The following is a 23,772-nucleotide window of genomic DNA, read 5'->3' as shown; positions in this document are numbered from 1 at the left end:
TTTCTTTTTTTTTAAACAGCACACGTGGATTCGATAGCACAGGAGCTCAGGTAAAGATTCAAGACGTTTATCTCCCAGCTTTGTTGCACAGGATACTATCAAGCATTTATTTTATCTCACTAATGTAAGAACCAGAACAAATAATCCAAGGTTTTGTTTACAGCACTTGCAAGTTTTGTTTAAAGAGGTACTTGAGGAAAAAGCTTTGTAAAGGCCACTAAACTATTACAGCTTATCGGAGGACCCATGTAAGAAGGAAACTTTCATTATATTGTGCTGTTTGTTTCTAAATAAACTTCTTTACCCTTCTTTGAGTTCTTTGCCCCGACCCTCCTGGTGTGTGTTTTCAACAAGAATTCATTCAGCAGCATTTTCCTGAACTTTCTTCTGACATCTCAATAGGTTATACATGGAATTGAACATAAAATCCCTCCCTCCCTCCCTCCCTCCCTCCCTCCCTCCCTCCCTCTCTCTCTCACACACACACATTATCTAGGCACCCTTTCACACTACATAATTATACCACTATGCATCTACTTTTAACTGCCATGGCAACATATTGAGGAATCATGGGTGTTGCAGTTTAGGAAGGACATTTAGAATTCTTACCCTGAGAGGTTTAGTATCTCATCAAAGTACAAACCCCAGGATTCCATAAGGTGTAGCCATAGCAGTTAATGTAGAATGGTCATGTTATTACTGTGTAGCGTTCAAGGTCTCAAAACCGTTGGCACTGGAATCTAACAAACCACTATATAGTCAGTTAGCTGTGAGAAGCCATTGATGAGGGTGTATAACTAAGGACAGGGGAGAAGTTAGTTTGGTTCATATTTTAATATCTTTGAAATAAAAATAATATAAACTGAAAGCTTGCTTCCTGGACTGATTAATAGATTTTGATATGCAGGATGCAATTTTTCACACTCTTTGTTTAGGGTCTTCTGAACAATGTCGATCCCTAGTCAGAAATGTACAGCCTAGTGAAAATGACACAAAAAAGGTGAACAAAAATTTGGACTTTAGGTGAAATGGGCACAAAAATCCATGTCATAGGTGAAACACATAAATATGTATATTAGGAGAGACACATACAAAAAATTGTAAACTGGTGAGGACTCTAGGTTGAACAAGTGTGTGTTTCAAAAAGTTTGAAGGTTGTAAACAATGAAATAGTCAGTGTTATCTATCTCTACTTCTAGCAAGAAGATGATAAGTAGGGTTTTGTTTTTTTAAAACATGGCTGCTACTGTTTAACTGGCTCATCCCTTCTCTTACCAGGCATTTTACTAAAATGATGACTGTACAAATATGTATGATAACAGTAAAGCAGGCTGCATGGTTCTGATTTCTCCTTGTGTTGTTACTGGGTCACTGAATGCATTAGATGAAATAGTATATAAGCATATTATGATAATGAAAAGATGCCTACAATTTTTCAAAAAGGAAAACCAAAACACCTCAGTTCAACTGCTGTTTTAAAGTAGCTGAATAAAGGATGTTGCAAGGATACATAGTAGAGATCCTAGTGAAATTTAGCTTTCACATTACATGGAAATTAGGGGGGGAAAGATCTGTTACCAAACACATATCAGGTAATCCTTGGTTATATCTTGTTTTCTGACCATTGTCACAATAAATGTTATGAGAATGTACTATATTTGACCTAAGATAATTGAATTTAAAACCTTTGTGACAAAGCGTAAACCCTATTGGCAATTCCAACTAATTTCCAATACACTGAATCTGTGGGAAAATACTACAAAATCCAAAATCCACAAAACAATGATTTCTTTAGAGAACTAAACAGCACAAAATACATCATGCAAGCTTTTGAAGTTTCACTGGCTTCTTCATCCAGCAAAGATATCAAAAATCATACATAATAGTAATAATAATAATAATAATAATAATAACAACATTTATTTGTATCCCGCCCCTCTGAGAACAATTGGGGTGGCTAACAAGTTAAAAATATACAACATATCAAATCCCTGGTACCCTCCCCCCCCCTTCAAAAGGTATTAAATCTAACAAAGAATTAAAACCATACAGGTTAAAACTGACCGAAGGGTCAAACAACAAGACAATACAACAGAACAACAGAACAATAATCAATACAACAGTGATCAATGGGAGCAGCAGTATCTCTTTATGGGAGTTTCCTGAGGCCAAGAAAAGTGCTCATGTTAGTGTCAATCCTACATTTTGTCTCAGATTTTACTTCTGTTGTCACTTAAGATACTCTATAGAGAAACTATGGGGTTTTAAATTTGTTGACTCATCACTCTGTGATTCATGCAGTGAGTTTAGTTGGAACTACCAATAAATTCAGAAAAGAAAAGAAAAAGCCTTTCAGTTGATAAGGAAGAAATGCCAGCCGGGCGCATAAAAAGACTTCCAAAAAAAAAAAAAAAAAAAAAGATCAATTTTCCCTTTGTTAAATGAGGTATCCCTTTACATGTATATCCTGACTTTCATTCTTTATGGAACTCGGGGCTATATGTTTGGGGTTCCTATATATGGAGCTCTGGTGGTGCAATGGTTAAATGCCTATACTGCAGCCACTCACTCACAAACCACAAGGTAGTAAGTGCAATACCAACCAGGGGCTCTGGGTTGACTCAGCTTAGCATCCTTCTGTAGGTTGCTAAAATGAGTACCCAGCTCGTTGGGGCAATTAGCTAACACTTTGTAAACTGCTTAGGATATCGGTAAGCGATATAGAAATGTACTTGCTATTAATATTGTTATTGCTTCTACCTGACCCAAATGTCAGTCTCAGCCAGAGTAGAATCACTGAATCAATGAGACTTGCTATGTTAATACTTATGTAAATCCCACTGATACAGTGTGTGTACTCTAGTTGGTACTAACTATTGGATTTAGGCTGATGTACATGCAATTGGTTTCCACTTTCACCCACATTTAGCTCCAAGAGATGGCTGTATCCTGGGCCTCTCAGCCTTGGTTTATTTATTGTTTGTTTTATATCTCACTTTTCTCCCAAAAATGGGACTTAAGAAGGTTTTCAACAAGATTAAAATAGATACAGATACACAGATCAAAAGGTTTAATAGTAAAACACAATTAAAGAAATTGTGCTGTTGACTTACAATAGAATTTAAAGCAATTTAAAAGCCAGTTGGTTAAAAAGTAAGCCTTCACACAACTGCCAAAGGTTCCCCTGAAAAGCAAGGTCTCTAGTTTGTTTTAGAGCCAAACCTTAGGATTCACCTAAGACTTACTAATTTCGATGGATCTAGATCCAATCGAATATATCATTTTAAAATCTTCCTATTTTTGCTGCCCATTGATACTCATTGTCTGAGACATCCAACCAACAGAATGTTCTTCAAAGAAAAAAAAATACAGCCAGAAGAAAGTCTTTTTGTGCTCTTCTACACTTAACAAACAGATGAATGTGTATGATGATATTTGTACCAATGGTCTTTGGTCCAAGCAGGGCAGGGACCTCATGCTGCCACTGTGGAAAGAGCCCCAGCTTGTTAAGCCCACTAGCCACTCTGGTATCTTTTCCCTTTGGATATACATATATGTCAAGCCAAGATGATACAAACTGGACATCCATTTCAAAGTTAAAGTACAAAGGGGATGACCATTTTAGATAGTACTGCATTGGAATTAAAAGGTGTGCCTTCTCCTACCAAATGAAAAGGTGACAATGTATATGTGATTGTGCCATCAACAAGTCATCTGGGGCAGTACAATTGGATGGCTCCGTGCCACCCATTTTTGCCCAATGTCTGTGCTGCAACATCCCCATGCTGCAGCACAGACGCGCCACAAGAAAGAGTCCTCTAGACCAGCTTCTTTTTTGCAACACCGAAGCAGGAAGGGGGTGTGGCCATGACACCACTTCCTGATAGCGACGTCTGGTTGCTGTACAGTTGCGGCAGCATCATGGTGGCCCCCTTATGGATGGGAGGCCTCCATGATGCCAGTGTCTGTATGTACTAGGGTTCGGAAGCATGAGGTTGCTGCTCTCTCCTGAACCCTAATATAGGCAGCGCTACGCCGCTTTTGGCCCGTGTGTACTGGGCCATCTAAGAGTAAAATAATCCTGCCATGATGGCATCATTTTGACCTATAAAAGAGAAGATTTATAATAGTAGATTTGCCTCCCCTTAAAATTAGTATTTTTGATAAAAGCTATTGTTGGGTCATTCTTGCAAATGACCCCTATATTCCTGTATAGCTATATGGGGGAGGGGGGTATTGACACTACACAGTGATAATTCTATGATTCCACTTTAACTGACATTGCAACATCCTATGGAATCTTGAAATTTACAGTTTAGGGACTAGTATTTATGATTTTTAGCCAGGGAAATTCAGTACCTCATCAAACTACAAGCCTCAGGATTCCTTATCATAACAGATAAAGTGGTATCATAATGCTATAACTATGTATTGTGAAAGAGCTCATATTGAGTAACATTACAATGTAACGAACAACTATACAGTCAGCTAGCTGTGTAGCATGGATGGGACCCTTGTCTGAATGTCATGAATGTATTCATGACAAGAAAGAGAAGAGAGGATTGAATCGTCTGAAACTCTGCAAGGCTGATTCCATGTTGAGAAGTAGCAGCTGCCTATCACCCTTTCTGCAATCAGCCAAATAGAAGGAGTAAGGCAGCAGGCCAGCAGCCATATCAGTCATGCCAATAGTCTTGCAGCACTAGAATGAACATCTGGCCATATTGCATAGACTTTAGGCATAGTTCCTACTTCAGGAGAATATTTTTATCTGTGACAAGTGGTGTATGAAAATATAGAACAAAGGATTAAATATGATCAGGTATCATTCTTCAGTGACCTCTATTACATCTTATTAACATGCTGGGACCCATTGTATTTACATTCAATAGAATCAAGCAGCATAGATTTTTCTGGTGAGGCTGCAGTTAGTAAGGGCAGGTTGAATAACTAAACAATCCATAATGGCAAGAAGAAGAAGAAAAACACATCTCTGTCAATTAAAAAGATTAACTTGTCAGGTGGAAATATAAGTAGAATCCTTCTTCTTGATATCCTACTTATTTTTTATATATACAGGGGATGTTCTCTTAGGAGGAGGGATATAAGATTTATGGACTAAATCTCAAATTTATGACTAAATATAAGTAAAAGTTCATGAACATGGATTACTTCCTGGCATGTGGTATATATATCTAATGGACATCCTGGGATAGTATTTTCCAAAAAAATCTTTGCTCCCTCATTCAGCTCAATAAATACTGTAGTTTGGTTAGAGTCATTTGGAACTGTCCATCACACAAAACAGGGCTACACCAAATTTAGTTTAGGTTGAACTCATGAATGTTACATCAATAATGCAGGAAACAAAGGACAAGATTTAAGACTGTCCACTCTAGCCCTTAACCCATAATTTGATGGTGTAGGTGAACAGAGAAACTGACTACGGTAGTGCAAGGGGCCATGTTTGTTTGGAGGACAAATATGAAATATCTCCAAGTTTGCAACCCAAACCCTGAGTAATGAATTGTGCAGGATCATAGTTATGAGGAAAGATCTAATTTTAAGTGAATATGGCTTTAGAAACATCCCAGCAGTGGTGCTATCACTGTCACTAAAGAAGTATATATGGACCCTGGATTTTGGGGAAAGGAGGGCTCAACCTGTATTAAAGTGCTTGGAAGTGATCTGTTTTAATCGAGGGTAGAGAAAAATCTGGGGGAAAATATTACATGCTTCATAATGTGGACAAACATTATGAACTGAGCAATTTTGAGTTAGTGTCCGGGAATGCTACCAGCAGACACTTGACAGTAGCTGATAACAGAGCCTTAGCACAGTGGAAGTGAAAGTAAAGCAGACCTTGCAAGGAACCAGTCTGAGAGCAGTCCGAGAAAACAAGCCGAGTTCAGAATTCCAGAAGTCCAAACGTTCCAAGAATCAAGCCGAAGTCAGGATACCGAGAAACAGCGTTGGTCAAACAGTCCAAGGTCAAAACAGCCAAGAGATAACGAAGTCCGGTCCAAGGTCAAGGTAACAAAGAATCCTAGTGCTAGCAGCAATCACGCCGAGAGATCATGCAATAAACTCTAGCAACCAGCATTAGTCTCTCTCCCACTTAAGTAAGGGAAACTCTCCCTCGTGCCACCTGAGGCTGGTTGGCTAATTGCCTCTCGGCAATTCTCTGTGATCTGCGCCTGCAAGCACTCTCAGCTCTTCTCTCTTTGAAAGAAGGCACCTGCATGCAAGCTTCGTCCCCAGAATCCCCACTAGGCAGTGGTACCATAGAAGGTCTCTCTTCGGCACTAGGACCTGGTTGAACCTCCTCCTCTGGGGTTGGAGGATCACAGCTGGGACCTGGCAGGGCAGGAACAGCACCTGGTGTTGCCTCAATCAGCCCTTGCTCTGGAGGAGGCTCATCCTCCTCCTCCTCATCCTCCGAGAGCTGATCTTGGCTGGCCATGACAGTTAGATCAGATAAATTAAAATAGAGAATACCATTATCTATAAATGTTCTTTGTATGTTTGGAGCTGTCTGTGGAATATTTTGAAGAGGTAACCTATGCAGTAAAGTGAGAGTCTGCTTTTTAACTGTGAGATATATATTGAAGTTGCTTACTTAGATATTTTATGTTGAAATTATATCAATGTACATTGATATTTATAATAGTAATAATGAGGTGATTCTACATAGTATACCATTCACAGCTCTAATAAATGGTTTATGCTAAAATTCACCTTTCCTTATTACTACATCCTGTATGTCAACCATTCACATCACCATTAATTAAACAAGTTATAAATGTAAACCATTAGTGTAATAAACTTTATAGAGCTGTAGTCTTTTAGGATCCTCCTTCATTTCTTTCTTCTTCATCTTTTAGACCACTCTTTAATTAGCAACATCTTAAAACCAAGGCTCCAGCCCTGTTAATGTCTAGTAAGTCTAACAGCTTCATTTTAGTAAATTGCTAATGCAAGGAGTACTTTTGTGACACTTCCTCCTTCTTGAATCTGATGCACAGTTTATGTTGTGTGATAGTTTAAGGATTTGAGGAATAACTTAGGGAGCTGGGGATGTTTAGCCTGGAGAAGAGAAGTTGATAGAGTTGTGTGTGTGTGTGTGTGTGTCACCCTGGGAAAGGAAGAGTGATTTGCATGTATATAGTTTTGTTGCTAATGGCAGGCCTCAGGGTGGGAAGATTAATGTCTGCTTGATTAGTGCTTCAGGCAAGCATTCTCTGAAGATGCCAGCCATATATGCTGGCAAAACATCAGGAAGAAAACTCTTCTAGAACATGGCCAAATAGACCGAAAACCCCACAAAAAACTATGGATGTCGGCCATGAAAGCCTTTGACTCCACAAAGAGATCTCATCTCAACATTAGGAGGATCTTCCTGACAGTAAGGGCTGTTCGACAGTGGAACACACTCCCTTGGAGTGTAGTGGAGTCTCCTTCCCTCGAGGTCTTTAAACAGAGGCTGGATGGACATGGTCAGGGATGCTTTGATTTAGCGTTCCTACATGGCAGGGGGTTGGGCTGGATAGCCCCTTCCTACTCTATTCTTCTATTATTCTATGATTCTATGATTTCCCAGTCATGAAGGCCACTAGAATACTTTGACTATGTACAATCATTATCATGGCAAAGAATAGCTACTCTCAGATTTAGCTGGTATGTAAATTTTAATTCTTTTCTGAATGAGGGTAGTACGAGCAACATGATTCATGTACTGTAAGGCAAAAATCTAGACTACTATAACATGCTCTACGTGAGGCTTCCAATGAGGTTGCTTAACTCAATTAACTGTGCCAACTGCTTATTAGCTAATGAGGCATTTTGTGAAATGAGAAGCTGAGTAGCCAATCACAGTTCATGGGTGGGAGCTATGTGGAGACAAAACTAATAACCAGAAGTCTGAGAGTAAATGAGTTGGAGAGGGCAGTCAGAAACAAAGTTGTACCCAGTCAGATACAGAGAAGGTCCTGTCAGAAATAGAAATGGGACCAGTTAGAAACAGGTTCAATTAGGAGGAGAGGAATTGATAAGATCTGAAAAGTATTATGGGAGCTAAGAATGTGAAGAGAGTTCAACGGAAGTGTTATTTTCATTTGTCCAGTACAGTGTTCACCTTGAGGCTTGTCTGCCACATCCAAGGAGAAATTTTAAGGAGAAAAGGGCAAGGTGAGATATAGGAGTCCAAGGGTGGGAACCATGGGACCAAGCTAGATAGGGGTTCTTTTACAAATATTCAAAGTATCATTGTTCTTGTTTCTGTCAACTCTCCATAAGGTTATGTGAGGCATCAAGTAAAGGTAAAGGTATCCATCTTTGACAAGGTTGTGTCTCCATTACTAAGTCAAAGAGCCAGTGTTGTCCAAAGACTACTCCGGTGGTCATGTGGCCAGCATGACTGCACAGAACACTGTTTACCTTTTCACTGAAGTAGTACCTATCTATCTACTTGCATTTGCATGATTTCAAACTGCTAGGTTGGCAGAAGCTGGGACTGGTGATGGGAGCTCACCCCATTACATGGCACTTGGGCATAGAACTGCCAACCTGCCAATCTTGCAGTCAACAGAGTCAGCGTCTTAACCACTTGAGCTACCGCATCACCGTGAGGCACTACCTTCCCCTTTATAAGACCCCCAAGGGAACTAAGGAGTTTACTATTGCATGCCAATTATCCAAAAATGCTCTACTTATACTGTGTGTGTGTGTGTGTGTGTGTGTGTGTATGAGTAGAGCTATTTTGTACATGAGTACAGCATTTAGTAAACCATGTTTACCAGTCAAAACACTAGGGTTGTCAATATATATATATATATATATATATATGGGGTAGGATAGATAGATAGATAGATAGATAGATAGATAGATAGATAGATAGATAGATAGATCAAGTGCAAAAAAATTGGAAGTTTGGGCAAATGCAATCTTAGTTTAGTTCAAATCATAAAGCAAAACCTAATTTCTGAAAGTGGGAATTATCCTGATTTGTTTGCTAAGATAAATAGCTAAATGCATAAAATCAATAATTTTGAAGCTAAATTTCAGTCACTGTTTGATATCACTGAGGCAACAGTATACCTCTTTGCTTTTGTTTGCTGTAATTTAATATAAGCAGGCACAGGCCACAAACAGTGTCAAACTATTACAGATTACCCACCTGAAAAAGTTTTTTCTAATGTTTTTTAGTATTTTAATAATTATGGGTTGTTCATCTTGCCCCTGTTTTCTTGGTAAATACCAATGGCCAAAGAAAAGAGGGAGAAAGAAGAAAAATTAATACATTAACTAGTAATTAGCACTGCCTTGCTTAAAATTATATTTCCCCAAGAAATTACTGATCCTTGGCTTTGGATAAGAGATATCATAAGTATTAACAATAAATAGAATATTCATTAGAATTTTTAAATCTGGTGTATTAAAAAGAGAGAGAGAGTATGTGTACACTAACAGAGTTTCTAAAACACTGTAGGTTTCATAGCAGACTGTGTGTGTTTGTTAATGATCCATAGATGTTTGAGTTTTCATCCTCACGTTTCACAATGACTTCAAGGCACGCAAAGATTTCATTATACTGCATGCCTTCTCCTGGGTTATTACTAACTTCCCATCAGTCTGGGCTTTTTACAGGGTCCTTTTTTATTTCCTCAGTCATTTCACAGTCCAATCATTCCTTTTAGTCAGGTGGTCTATAACATTAGTTTACTGTCTGAAACATCTCCAGCCTCAAAGCATAGTGGTTCATCAGCATTGCCCATTCCTGCTCAGCCTCCTCTTAGAAAGACTAATAAATCCTCTTTCCCCAACAAGGCTGCACCCCCTCCACTCCCCATGTTTTTTTTATCAAACTTTCCTTTGATATTGAAATGTCAGCCTGATTCCTGTTACATCATAATGTATTTTCTTCTAAATTATTATGTATAACCTCATCCCAGCACTATTTTACTTTCTTCTTTGCCAAGCCTTTCATTAGTATATTTGCACACTTTAATAACCTTCATGCTATTTTGCCCTAATATTAGTGTTCATCGGTCCTGATTCCCCTTTTATCTTCATTGCCATCCAAACCTTTATGTGTGCTCCTTTCATCTCTGTTTGGTCAGTGTGCTTTTCCTGACGTCACACAAATGTAAATTAAACTGAATCCCTCCTCAGAACTTTAATTGTTATTGTTATGGGGAGAGCATTCATACTGTTGAGCAATAACCTTGCAGTCCATCTTTCCTCTGATACTATTCTATTATGTTGATAAAGGAAGAAACCAAGAGAGGACCATGGGCATTATAGGGGACTCAGTGTCCCACTAAGCCAAGAGCCAATTCAACAAATAAAATATGGATGCCAAGGGATAATGCAGCACCTTTGTGACTGACAGTTAGTCTCAAAGGTCCTGAAACATCTCTTTGTATATTGGTATTACAGACTAATGTGGCTATGTCTCTAAATAAAATTGGCATGGATACTGAAAAAGTATCAGTTTCAAAACAGAGCTTGGAACATTAGGTTTGAACATTAAATTGATAATATTGAACATTAGAACTGAGGGGATTAATTCACTACTATAATCACTAATACTTTAAATAGTTTAATTGGATATGTTTTTTTAATTAATAAATCAGTTCAGATGTTACTGTTGGGCACAACATGAAATTTACAGCGATTGGCAAAGAGGCTGTCACTTGACCTTAGCTGAAAACATTTTGTTATTGGCTCCTTCAAAAAAGGCTGTTCAGGGCCTTTTCAAGTAAAACTTCATATTCTCATGGACTAGAACACCGATAATTTGATTGTTTTTGTCTGGGAATGTTGGGAGTCTGACATGTCAGTGAACTGCCAGATTAGAAAAAAGCTCTACCAAACACGTAATCTCATTTTACAACTTCTTCAGTTTGTTATTCATCTGCCTCTCTATTTTACAGTGCCACCAACATGTACACTTCACTCGCTCTTCAAATGCTTTGTTTGTTAAAGGTTAATGAGGAATTATCTATTTCAGTTAAAAAGCACTGACCCATTGCAAGTATAGTGATAAGTGGATAGCTACCAAGATTGGTCAGAAAATCAAACGTGGAAAATTCTTAATCTGAATTTTTTGAGCATCTCTGAATATGTGTGAACATTTTTTGCACAGCTGAATCACTGCATACTTTCTGCCTCCTGTTCCCAGTTAAGAAGGGCCATCTACAAAAGTCAGTAGCAGAGCATTCTTTTGCATTCAATAACCAGGGATCCGAAATTCAATTTGTGACATATCCAGTTCAAATGATCAGGTATCAAACAGGCCTACTTTCCTCTTCACTGATCTTACTTTAATTGCATAATTAAAGGGGGATGGATAAAGAAGAGGAGGTGGATAAAAATTACTATGGGAAGGGGAGAGAGAAAGAGAGAGAGAGAGAGAGAAGAAGAAGAAGAAATGAAGGAAGGACAGTTGGCTCTCTAAGCGCATGGCACCATGTGAACAAGGATATAGAGATTTATTGCAGCTCACCCCAAATAAACAATGGTTGTGTAATATTAGTTTGGACATTTTTTCATAATTAATAAATAAATAGAATCATAGAATCATAGAATCGTAGAGTTGGAAAAGACCACAAGGGCCATCCAGTCCAACTCCCTGCCATGCAGGAAATCCAAATTAAAGCATCCCTGACAGATGGCCATCCAGCCTCTGCTTAAAGACCTCCAAAGAAGGAGACTCCACTACACTCCGAGGGAGTGTGTTCCACTGTCGAACAGCCCTTACTGTCAAGAAGATCCTCCTAATGTTGAGGTGGAATCTCTTTTCCTGCAGCTTGGATTCATTGTTCCAGGTCCTGTTCTCTGGAGCAATAGAAAACAAGTTTGTTCCCTCCTCAATGTGACACCCCTTCAAATATTTAAAAGGGCTATCATATCACCTCTTCTCCAGGCTAAACATCCCCAGCTCCCTGAGTCGTTCCTCACAGGGCATGGTTTCCAGACCCTTCACCATTTTAGTCGCCCTCCTTTGGACACGCTCCAGTTTCTCCAGTTATAAAAAGGAGCCAACCCAACAGAAATACTCCCTTCCACAGTGACCCATGTGGGGAGGGAGATATCAGGTTATGAGACCTAAAATGCCTGACACTCTGAAAGCCCCTGGTTGCTTGACAGATTTGCTTATGTAAAGGAGACAAATCACTCTCTCATTCCATTGCAAGAGTTATTTTTTTCTTTTTGATCCTTCTTTTTAATTTTTTCCCAAGCTTAGCTGTTTTTTTATTCCACAAACTGAACTCTTCTGCTTTGACCAGGAGTCCAGAAAATTCTCTCTCCCTCTCCCCCTCCATGCTTCTTTCCAGGGGAATCGCAGAGACTAGCCTGAAAATCCATCACATGGTTTACAGAAAATTGTATTTCCTGTACAGAAAGAAAATAGTGCTTTCTGTACAGAATATTGTGTTTACTTTACAAAAAGTGAAAAAATTGGTAGAGTAAATCTTAAAAATTCTCATAAGTCCCATTCCCAACTTTATCAGGGGTTCTCAACACTCAAGAAACATGTTTTGACCTATTTAAAAAGAAGATTACTGAATATTCTTGCCTACATGCATCTATTTACAATACAGGCTGAGTTTCCCTTATCTGAAATGCTTGGGACCAGAAGTGTTTGGGGATTTGGAGGGTTTTTTTTCTTTTTGAATATCTGTATACACATAATGAGATCTCTTGGAGATGGTACCCAATCCATGAAATAATTTTGTGCTTGAAACAAAGTTTGTATGCATTGAACCATCAGAAAACAAAGGGGTTACTATCAAAGCCATCCATGTGAACAATTATAGATTTTTGAATATCTAAGGGAGCCTCAATCTATATTTCCTTCTGCCATCAAATGGCATAAAACATAGAAGTGCCTCCAGACATGAAAAAGTCTTGTATAAAGTTTCAGATAAGGGCAGTCTAGGGAATTATGATAATTTTAAAGGAATTTATGTTTTGTTCTGTATTTTTTTTTTAAAAAAAAATCCTTCTGTGTTTGCACCATCTGATATCTCTATCTCTGTCTGTCTTTCTATCTGCCAACCTTTTCCACTTAATCATTTTTTCCCTATAGTTACAAAACACTGCGAGTCACATAAGAGAATAATTAACCATTTTATCATTGAACTGGTTTTATTTAAGCCAATATCTACATAAATGTTACTTACTTTCATGCTTTACTACTTCTTTACTGGAATCAGGATTGATGCAAATGAGAACAAAAAACCTTTTGAGAATTTCATACCACTTTGCTGGAATCAGGAATCATGCAAAGGAAATACTGAAAGCAGTGGAAACTGGGAAGAGTGGTGAGAACAGCACAATGCTCAGTAACACCAGGGTTACCAGGAGGCTGAGTTAGTCAGGAAAGACTTTTGTTGGAAATCTTCATGGGTTTCTGCAAACTGATATAGATTATAGATGGACCATTGGTTTGATGACATATCACAGCTTCTTCCATATAATTCAGACTAACAGTATTACATGAACATGTTTATATCAGAATATATATGAGCACATTTATATCAGAATAAATTAAACTCAAATCAGTGTAACTCAAAAGGTTTTCAGTCTAACATTCTGATCCTAAGTAACCAGGCTGAAGAAGTTGCCCTCAAACACTATCAGAATGTTCCTCAGAGATGGCATAATGTCATGTTGTGTGAAGTCGCATTGGAAAAACAGGTTGTTCACTGTAGTACAAGGATTCATGCATAGACCGAAACCAGTCTAAACATTTTCAGTGTATTAATTTAAATTTTATATGCCCTTGGACCTTTTTGTACCATCCATTATGAATGCCTTAAGTAATAAAAAAGTTTACTTTTCTCACTATTTTATCAGAAGTTCTGTTCCTATTGAGAAAATAAAATGATACTGTGTACTAATTCATAAAAAAAACACTCCACTTCATTCTTTTGATGAGTCTCAAATTCTCCAATAACCTTGACAGCTGAACTAGTGTTCCATAACAACAAGCAGACCATTGATAAATAGCAACAAAACTATTAGCGATAGAATTTATGAGATGAGTAATAGAGATGGTAAATTATAGGCTTACTGTTTGACAAACTACAGCTTGACGTATCTTTGCAAATGCATGTGTGTGCATCTCAGAGAGAGAGTTTCCATTATTCTGATCTGTTAACCTATTACATAGAAATAAATGTCATTGCTTTCCAAAGGATTGTCTTTTACAATGTATTTTTAAGTGTTTGAGTTGAAGAACTCAAGACATAGCCATGTCAATCTGGAAATTTAGTATGCAAAGGGATCTTGTAGCACCTTGGAAGCTAACTGAAAGAAAGTAGCTGGTAGCATGACCTTTGGTAGAAGAATGACACACACACACACACACACACACACACACACAGAGCAGTAATGCTATCCATCAAGAAAGAATCCCGGAAGTAAAATACTATATGTTTTGAAGAGGCTGTCCATATCTTACCATTGAGCACAACATTATTAGGCTGTTATATTTACTAGAGAATGCCTCTTCTACAGAAAAAGAGGCAGCAAAAAATGGGGATAGTTATGTGTCTTTTCTGGTTAATTTCCACCCATCTTTTCCCTATTGCCAGTTGACAATCTAAGAAGGCTGCCCTTGCTAACTAATTCATAACCTCTTGCTAAAGTTATTAATAAGCTTTCTATTATTATTTCCCCTCAGCCATCTATTCTAAAGAAGCTCTGGATGAAAGCTGAATTTAAAAAATGCTAACTAAAAATCCTATATCACATTAATGTGCATTCAAGCATGGCATCATATCTGTCCATCTATATGAAACAACTTTTAAAAAGCAATAGCACTGGCTATTATATAACACATTAAACAAAACATAGTACTGTAATTATTAATAATCAGCATGGGTTTCTCAAAACAAGTCTTGCCAGGCTAATCTTATCTCTTGTTGTGATAGTCTCAGGCTTGGTGGATGAAAGGGGTGCTGTGGATGTAGTGTATCTTGATTTCAGTAAGACCTTTGAAAAGGTCCCCCATGATATCCTTGAAAAAAACTCGTAAAATGTGATTTAGACAATATGATTGTCAGTTGGGTTTGTAATTGCTTGACCAACAAAACCTAAAGAGCACTCAGCAACAGCTCCTCCTTATACTGAGAAATAAAAAGCATGGTGTCACTGTTTTGTGGATTTTAATATTTGAAAAAGATTAAGGAATCACAAAAAAAGTTGCAACTACCTGTTGCAAAACATTTTATTTCCAAAGGACACAGCCTTTCCAATGTGGCTATATTTCTAGTAAGGTTTAGGCATGGTCCAGCCATGCCTAAACCTTACGAAGTGCTACAGCTTCTGGGTCTGTAGGCTTGACACCTTGATACCATGTGATTTAATTTAAAGGCCAATACCACTCTTAACTCCAGCACCACCCACTGGATTCCATGCTAAGAGGCTTGGAATTCTATAACTGCCATAGGATGCTGTTTGTTATTCCCATTAAAATGGAGATCACCTAGGAAAGTGGAAACCAAAATGATTGAAGCTTTTTAAAAAACCTGTTTCCAATTTTATTAAATTTATATTAATTTACTCCAGTTTTTTAGTATTTTTCTGGTGAAAACAGTGTTATTCATTTCCCCCCAGGGTTAAGAAAATATCCCCCCTCTCTTTCTGTGTTTGTGTGTATCCTTCTTTCCCTCTACCTTCTTCCACACCACACACAAACACAAACACACACACAGATACTCACAGAGTTCTTCCCATCTTAGCTTAACTGGTGTTCTTTCTATTTGAATTTAATGAGAAGGATCTGAAAATATTTAGCCAATCAAAGCATCAGTTGCATAGAAAGGTTATTTTAAAATGAAAACATTATTATAGTGGAGAGTGATTGTCTTTTTAGAAGTAATTTGAATAGCAAAGCACCTTGAAAAACTGACATTCAGATTATGGGCCTTAATCATGAAAGTGTTGTTTTACAACTTGTTATCGTATACAGTATATATTATTTTCCAGTATGAAGGACCAATTTTAATACAGCTTCCCAGTTTTCAAAATAAATATTAAATGAAAGTGCCTATCAAAGGAACCCAACCTTGCCTACTGTGCCACTGCATAAAAAAGAAATAATGTGAAATAAATCAGTACAAATGTACAACAAAGCAGTTCTGATTTGGGCAGAAAATTTCAAGTATGTGCATTTTCCAGCTCAAAGATTCTATAATTATTTATATAGTCATATATTCTCTCCCCTGATCCTAGTTCTTGTTGTTGCCACTGTTATTATGGGGTTTGTCTTTCCCTCCCTCTGAGCTTGCCTAAAGTCACTCAATGGGTTTCCATGTCCAAGCAGAGATTCAAATCCTCAACTCTAGTGTTGTAGTCCAATGCTCAAGCCACTACACCACACTGGCTCTCTCCCTTGATAGTACCAGCAACTTTGTTTTGCTTAAGGTTTTTTTTTTTTTCAGGCAAAGAGTAATGTAGACCCCAGACAGTACAGAGTCAGAAAACCAAAATAGTTGAGCATTGTTGAGTACAAGACAAAATTATTGCAAATATAGAACTCAGGCTTGGAGCCTGAATCCTATTAATTGGTCCTGACTAGACTTAATAAATATACATATGTGAATACTGCTGATATCATGGGTCCACTCTAATTGGAACTAATAATAGAATTCAAGACTTGAAGTTTTTAATAGTTCTGTAGAAAGGACCCCCAGTTCTGTTCTTAACCCAATTCAGTGATTTGTATTTGACATTGATTTAGGAGATTACTGCACATGAAATCCACCCTGGGTTATACATGGGTTGTAACCATCAGTGACAGATCTTATCACATTGCCCTGTGCCTGAGCAGTAGGCAGTCCATATCTAATTTGAGCCTCTCTAGCACCTTTTCAAGAACGGGATTTTCCTATTCTTAAAAAGGTGCCAGAGAAGTCTGGGTTGGATACAGGCTACCTACTGCCTGGGCATGGGGAAATGGGATAAGATCCATCACTGACAGTTACAACCCCGTTAACCCGAGCAGATTTTGCATGTGATAATCTCCTTAGCTGGGGTTGATTCAGATCAGATCCAGCCCATTGTGGATCCAAATATTTATAGCTCCCATTCATTTTCATTAGAAAATAAAAATGACTGCAAACTTCAAAAATACTTTTAATTGACATGAAATATGGAAGTCTGGTAGCCCCCTAAGAAGGACCTAAATTTTTCAGATTCAGACAGATAGGTCTGCTTTGCTTTGCTTTGCCTTGCTTTTTTACTTTGCTTTCTTCTGTGTTTTTTTTAATGTACCACTCCAAGAACTACAACAGAAAATACTCAAATCTCCCAATTCATTTGCCCTGTCTGGAGGAGCCCAATAATGGATCCCAGCCCAAGAGTGGTGCTGAAGAGTCCTGCTGAGATTTTGTAGCACATCAAACCTGTCAAAGAAAAAAGCCCAGTTCTTTTCCTCTCATCCCCATCACTACTCTAGTGTTTTCCTTAAATGATATTGTCTTTGCATGCCAAGGAGACACTATTTATATATATATGTGTGTGTGTGTGTGTGTGTGTGTGTGTGTGTAATATATATATATATATATTGTGCGGCTCACCAAATCAGTCCAAGCCAGTTCAGAATAGTCAAAATGTGAGCTGGACTGATCATCCAACTGGACCTCATTTACATTCGTTAAATCGACCCAATTAGTTTTGGGATTTGGCTGAACTGGATTCACGTCTCTACTTTTTAGTTTACAAACAGGCAAGCAATGAGAGATATAGTTGTAAAACAATGCAAGGTGTAAAGCAGGTGAACAGAAATAACCACTCTCATAATATTCAAATTAAGGGTCAGTCAATCAACTTTACTGGCAAAAGATGCAGAACAGACATAGGAATACAGTCATGCATGCCTCCACATTTTCAGATTTGACTTTTGGGGATTTGACTACTTGCTGTTTTGATCAATATGTTCTATCTAGAAATCTATAGGTCCTCCATCATGATTCTGCTTTAATCTGATCATAGAGTTTTGCTGGAAAACATAGAAGTTTCTAGAGAAAACACCTCTCTAGGCATTTGTAGGTCCTCCAGCATGATTCTATGATCAACATGTGTCAGATATTGACCATAGAATTTCACTGGATGACCTGGAGATGTGTTCTCTCAGGTAAAAATATCAGTGGTTTTTTATTTGTGATTTTTCCACATTCACGGGAGTTCTGTTATGCTAACCTCAGTGAATGTGGAGGGACCACTGTATTTCTTCTAATTAAGTAATTATTTTCACAAAACACATAATTAATTTGAGGAATCTGCTGCCACAGAATGTGGCTTTCAATGCTAGATGGCTTTTAAAAAGGTCTAGATATATAATCATCATCATTATTCATATAATCATAAATAAATGTACATGGCATTTCACAGAATAAAACAATAAAAGAGACTAACAGCCAGGTCAAATGCATACAGGATAATTCTGTCTGTGATTTCTAGTCATGGTGAATATCAGTTGTTGCGAAGGAACTGGAAGTGAGTTCTTTTTTTGTGGGGGGGGGGGGTCCAGAAGCTTCGTATTGTAGACTAGCTGGATCTTTGACTTGGTGTAGCTGACTCTTCTTCTAAGGGACTACAATTTGCATTGGCACTAACTAATCAGCTTTAATGGTGTGATAAATAGGACAAATGGTAATGCTGAAGTTCATCTAAAATAAAGATGGCAAGAATGACCACCTTAAACTGAATAGCATTGAATAGTTTTGTGTGGATATTAAAATTGTGCCCATTGCTTTCCCATGAAGATGGGAAGATTTCCTATGATGATTTTGTGTAAAAAAAAAAAAAAAACATTTACGGAGTGTGTGAAATATATCTTGACAGACAACCCAAAGCCACTTTTTAAAAGCATTTTGATGATTGCAGGATCAACTGTAAGATGCTTTGCCGCAAGGCCACAGAATCCACTTTTGGTGGATCCACGTCTGCTGGTGACATAAGTAGTCATACGTTGTCTTATGTATGCAGAGTGACATTTTTGGACCATTTGGAACAGAAGTATCCAGCTGATAGTGGCAGGAGCAGAGTCTTGCATGCAAAGCCATTGTCCATATTTAAAAATGCACTAGAGTTTTGTGTCAATGTACATTGCACAATGCCTCTGTCTACTGCGTATTTTGCATTGTGCATTTTGCAATGGGGTGACAGTTATGTGCATTCACTGCTTCTCATATGTTACACTGTGGTAGTGTTCAGTTCAGTTCAGGATTGTGTAGTAGTACCAGAAGAGTGCAACCCTGCTGGCAGATATTTAGTCTATGCTGACACAATTTAAGATTTCAGCTGCTCCTCCTGCAGCTGTTTAGTGTTGTAATGGAAGTTAGTGCTGTGCCTCATCTTTTCACCAGCAGAGTTCTACTACAACTCAGAGGAACTACAAGAAAAGCACCAATAAATCCTGGAGAGGATTTGTGGCCCTCACAGCAGCCATCCACCAGCCAACTCTTCATGGCTGTTAGCCATTACCAAGTGCTCCTTCTCTGGTGTCATTTCACCACAATTTTCTCTTCCTTTCTTGCATCATCCTAGCTTGAAAATATCACAGCACCATAGTGTGAAGATTAAGTGATTTGTCTGGTAACACCCAAGACAGAGAGAAATAACAGCAAGAGTAAATTGTTTTGTTAACATCAATCATTTTAATGAGTACTGTAACATGAAATTGTTAGAGTAATTGTTAGCAACATTTGCTACATATCTGTTACTTTTAAATAAAAAAAAATCAGTATTCAAATTATAAATTATAAAAATTCAAATTCAAATTATAGAAAATGTCCAACGTTCCCTCCCCACAAAGTACCTTTAATCAGTATCATATTAAATAATGTGATACATTATCTTCACAACAACATTATAGCAATTAAAATAATTACCTTTAAAATTAGTGTTGAAAACTATAATGGGGCATTTGAAATAAACTGGATTTCTTTAAAATGAAATTGAATCTTTACCGATATAGGACTTAACACTGCAAAGATAATTGAAAACACTGGAACAACTTCTGGTATTTTATTTCAATATCCTTCCCAAAATCTCTGTGCATAGGGAGGTATTCCAAAGTTATTCCTTGGTTGGATAGAAGTTTTGGCTACCCATTACTTTGATCGATGCAATTTGCCCCTCTGAAGTTCACATTTGTCGTACTGTTTAAAAATGGAGCCTCCTTTATTGTCAATCAAATTCACTTCCACTTTCGTCAAAGGTGACATATCCTACAACCATTGGCCAACCGAATGGGCGCTTTCTCCCCTCCTTTTTAGAAAAAAAAACTGGTGGCAGTGTGCGCATATTCTGTCAACTTGTCAAATTTAATAACCTCCAGGTGTGTGTGTGCATTTGGGTCATTGCAGATTATGACAACCCTAAAACGACCCCATCCTGGGGTTTTCATGGCAAGACTGGTTCCGAGGAGATTTGCCATTGCCTTTCCCCTGAGGCTGAGAGAGTGGGACTCTCCCAAAGTCATGGGTTTCCACAACCTTCCCTCTGAATGCCAGCTTCTAGCTTCCCCTTTGCTTTCAGCCCAGCATGTCCTCCTCTTTGGAACCTCTTCCCTTCCCTTCGCTTCCAGCCCAATGCCACCTCCGAAGCCCTTGCCTCCCCCCCCCCGATCCCCCCTTCTCCCCTCCCCTCCCCCCCCCCCCCCCCCCCCCCCCCGAATGTCAGCCTCTTCCCTTCCCTTCGCTTTCAGTCAAATGCCACCTTCAAAGCCCTTGCCTCCTGCCTGGATGCCATCCTCTTCCCTTCCCTTCCAGCCCAAAGCATGCACATAATCTGTCACAACAACAACAACAACAATAACAACAATACTTCACCTCAGAATTCCATCTCTGCATCCTCTTTCTTTGCTTTCCCTCCAATTGCCACCCTAGAATGTCATCTCTCCTTACATACACATATGTAGCAAAAACATTCACTTGTATCAATTTGCCAAATTTAAAAGGGAACACAAAGCAGTCACATATTCTGTCACACACACACAAACAAGCTGAAGTTGATAGCAGTTAACAACAACAAATAAATATTTGTAAAAGATAATTAGTTGTTTCTGATAGGTAATTGCAACATCTAATTAGTTGTTAGTAACTAGATGTTTCCAAGATGTTTCCAAGCTCTGGTCCTGATGTCTACAACAAACTTAACATGAGCATAAGCTGCTCTACTAAAACCTCACATGAGTAGACTTAATATTAAAATTCATGGGTGCACCTGAGTGCATACATATTATAGTGACAGCATATAGACTAAAAGTTTTTTAAATGATGTGACTGTGAAAGTAGCTGAATTTTAATACTATTCATAGGATAGAATTGAAGGCATATCTGTGCTGTTTAAACAGAAGAGGTATAGAATTAATTCAATTTTTAAAGCTAAAGACTTCCTAAAGAAAATAAGATCAGAAGGAGGAAAGGAATCACAGGAAGAAAGATCAATGATGACAAGATATTTGGAACGTAAATTAAGAGAAGAGGAAGAAGCTCGGAAAAGAACAGAAGCAAACAGACAGGAAGGAAAAAGAAGTAATCTCCCAGAAGGGGAAATAACGGAAGAAGATACATAACATAAGTTAAACCAATAATTTGGTAAGAAACTAATAAATTTGAAAAATGGATTTAAAACTAGCCTCCTGGAATGTGAAGGGACTGAACTCCAAATTTAAACGTAATAAAGTTTCCATTATTTACTTAAAAAGAAACTGGACATTATCTGCCTTCAAGAAATTAAGATAAAACAAAAAGACCATGAGTACTTGAAGAATAACAAATTAGGCCAATCATTTGTTTCTCTGAATGAGAAGAAGAAAAGTGGAATTGTGATGTACATTAACAACAAAATAGCGGCAAAAAAAATCTTTCAGGATGAGGAAGGCCACTCTTTAGGAATAGAAATTTTACAGAATGATATTAAATATCTTATAGTGGGCATTTATGCTCCAAATGAAAAACAACATGCCTTTTATAGGAATTTAAATGAACAACTGAGACAACAAGAATATGAAAACATTATCGCTTTAGGGGACTGGAATGCAGTGATAGACCCCAGACAGGATAGGAAGCAGCAGAGAAATAAGGGGGGAAAAAAAGGGAAACTTCCCACTACTTTCTTTGAACTACAAGAAGAATGGAAATTAGTGGATGTGTGGAGAAAATTCTATCCAGACAACCCGGGACATACTTTTTTTTTCAGAAGTTTATAAGTCCACGTCACGAATAGATATGTTCCAGATATCTACAACACTTTCTACAAAAGTTAAAAATATTGACATTCTACCTAAATTAATTTCAGACCATAACTTGCTAACTATGACTATAGAAGGTCAAAAGAAACAGTTCAACTGGAGATTGAATGATTTTCTTTTAAATCATAACAAAAATAATTGAAGAAGCCAAGTTAATGTTGAAGAACTATTTCCAAGAAAACTGCAATGGAGAGGTATTAATGAAAACAGCATGGGATGCTTCCAAGGCGGTCATGAGGGGTTTTTTTATTCAAAAAGGAACAGAGATGAAAAGAAAATGGAATCAAGAACTGGAAATTATCGAAGGGAAAATCAAAATGGTGGAACGGCAACTTAATAAAGAACCCACAAGCGACAAACTTGATAAACAACTAAAATTTTGGAGAAAGCAATTGAATAAGGAAGTTACGAAACAAGTAGCCAAGAAAATAAAATTAATGAAGCAAAAACATTTTGAATCAGCGAACAAAAATGGGAAATGGCTATCAAACAGATTGAGACAACAAAAAGAAGAAAACACAATTATAGAGATTAAGATCAAAGGGAAGATGGAAAGAACTCAAGAAGGCATAATGGATGCCTTCAAAGATTACTATCTGGATTTATATAAAGATGAGGAAGTCCCAATACAGGAAATAACTAAATATTTAGAAAAACAAGAAATAACAGAAATATCCAAAAATCAGCAAATAATTTTGAATGCAGCCTTCTCCATGGAGGAAGTGGAAGAAGCTATAAATGATTTAAAATCCAACAAAGCTCCAGGCCCACATGGCTACTCAGCAAATTACTATAAAATATTCAAAGAAGAACTTAAAGTACCATTGTTAAATACTCTAAATGATATCAGGAATCATGGCCTACCAGAAACTTGGAAAGCTGCGAACATTGTATTAATACCAAAAGAATTGAAGGATAAATCTGAAATGACCAACTATAGACCTCTATCCCTCCTGAATACGGATTACAAAATTCTAACATCAATTTTAGCAAAAAGATTTTAAAAAGTTTTGGAAGGATATATCAATATAGACCAGAATGGATTTCTGCCTGCCAGATATATAAAAGAAAACATGAGAACAATACAGTGGTACCTCGGGATACGAAATACCCAGGTTACGAAATTTTCGGGATACGAAAAAATCCCATAGGGAATTATTGTTCCGGGTTACGAATGTTTTTTCGGGTTACGAAAAAACTTTTGGTGCTTTTTTCGGCTTTTTCGCACGGAATCGCGGCTTTTCCCCATTAGCGCCTATGGCAATTCGGCTTACGAAGGCTTTTCGGGTTACGAAAGCGGCCGCGGAACGAATTACTTTCGTAACCCGAGGCACCACTGTAATAGATATTTTGGAGTACTATGAAATAAATAAAGGAGATAAGCTGGCTTTAATATTCGCGGACGCGGAGAAAGCCTTCGACAAAGTGAACTGGAATTTCATGAAAGAAGTTCTAAAAAGAATGAAAGTAGGGGCGAATTTTCTAAACTATATTGAAAA

General features: G+C 37.7%; 1 protein-coding gene across 4 annotated transcripts in view; it reads left to right on the top strand.

Annotated features, from left to right (window-relative positions):
• Window positions 1-23,772, top strand: part of ST18 (ST18 C2H2C-type zinc finger transcription factor) — a 193,764-nt gene that overhangs the window by 87,504 nt on the left and 82,488 nt on the right. For all 4 annotated transcript variants that reach the window (XM_042465619.1, XM_042465617.1, XM_042465616.1 and 1 more), the window contains one exon: window positions 20-50. In XM_042465619.1, the coding sequence (XP_042321553.1) occupies window positions 20-50 (31 nt within the window). The remainder of the gene's footprint in view (window positions 1-19; window positions 51-23,772) is intronic.

The sequence above is a fragment of the Sceloporus undulatus genome, chromosome 4 (assembly GCF_019175285.1).
Source record: "Sceloporus undulatus isolate JIND9_A2432 ecotype Alabama chromosome 4, SceUnd_v1.1, whole genome shotgun sequence".
In the NCBI taxonomy this organism is placed as follows: domain Eukaryota; kingdom Metazoa; phylum Chordata; class Lepidosauria; order Squamata; family Phrynosomatidae; genus Sceloporus; species Sceloporus undulatus.
The sequence above is the reverse complement of the archived record's forward strand: the minus strand, read 5'-3'. Positions and strand labels throughout refer to the sequence as shown.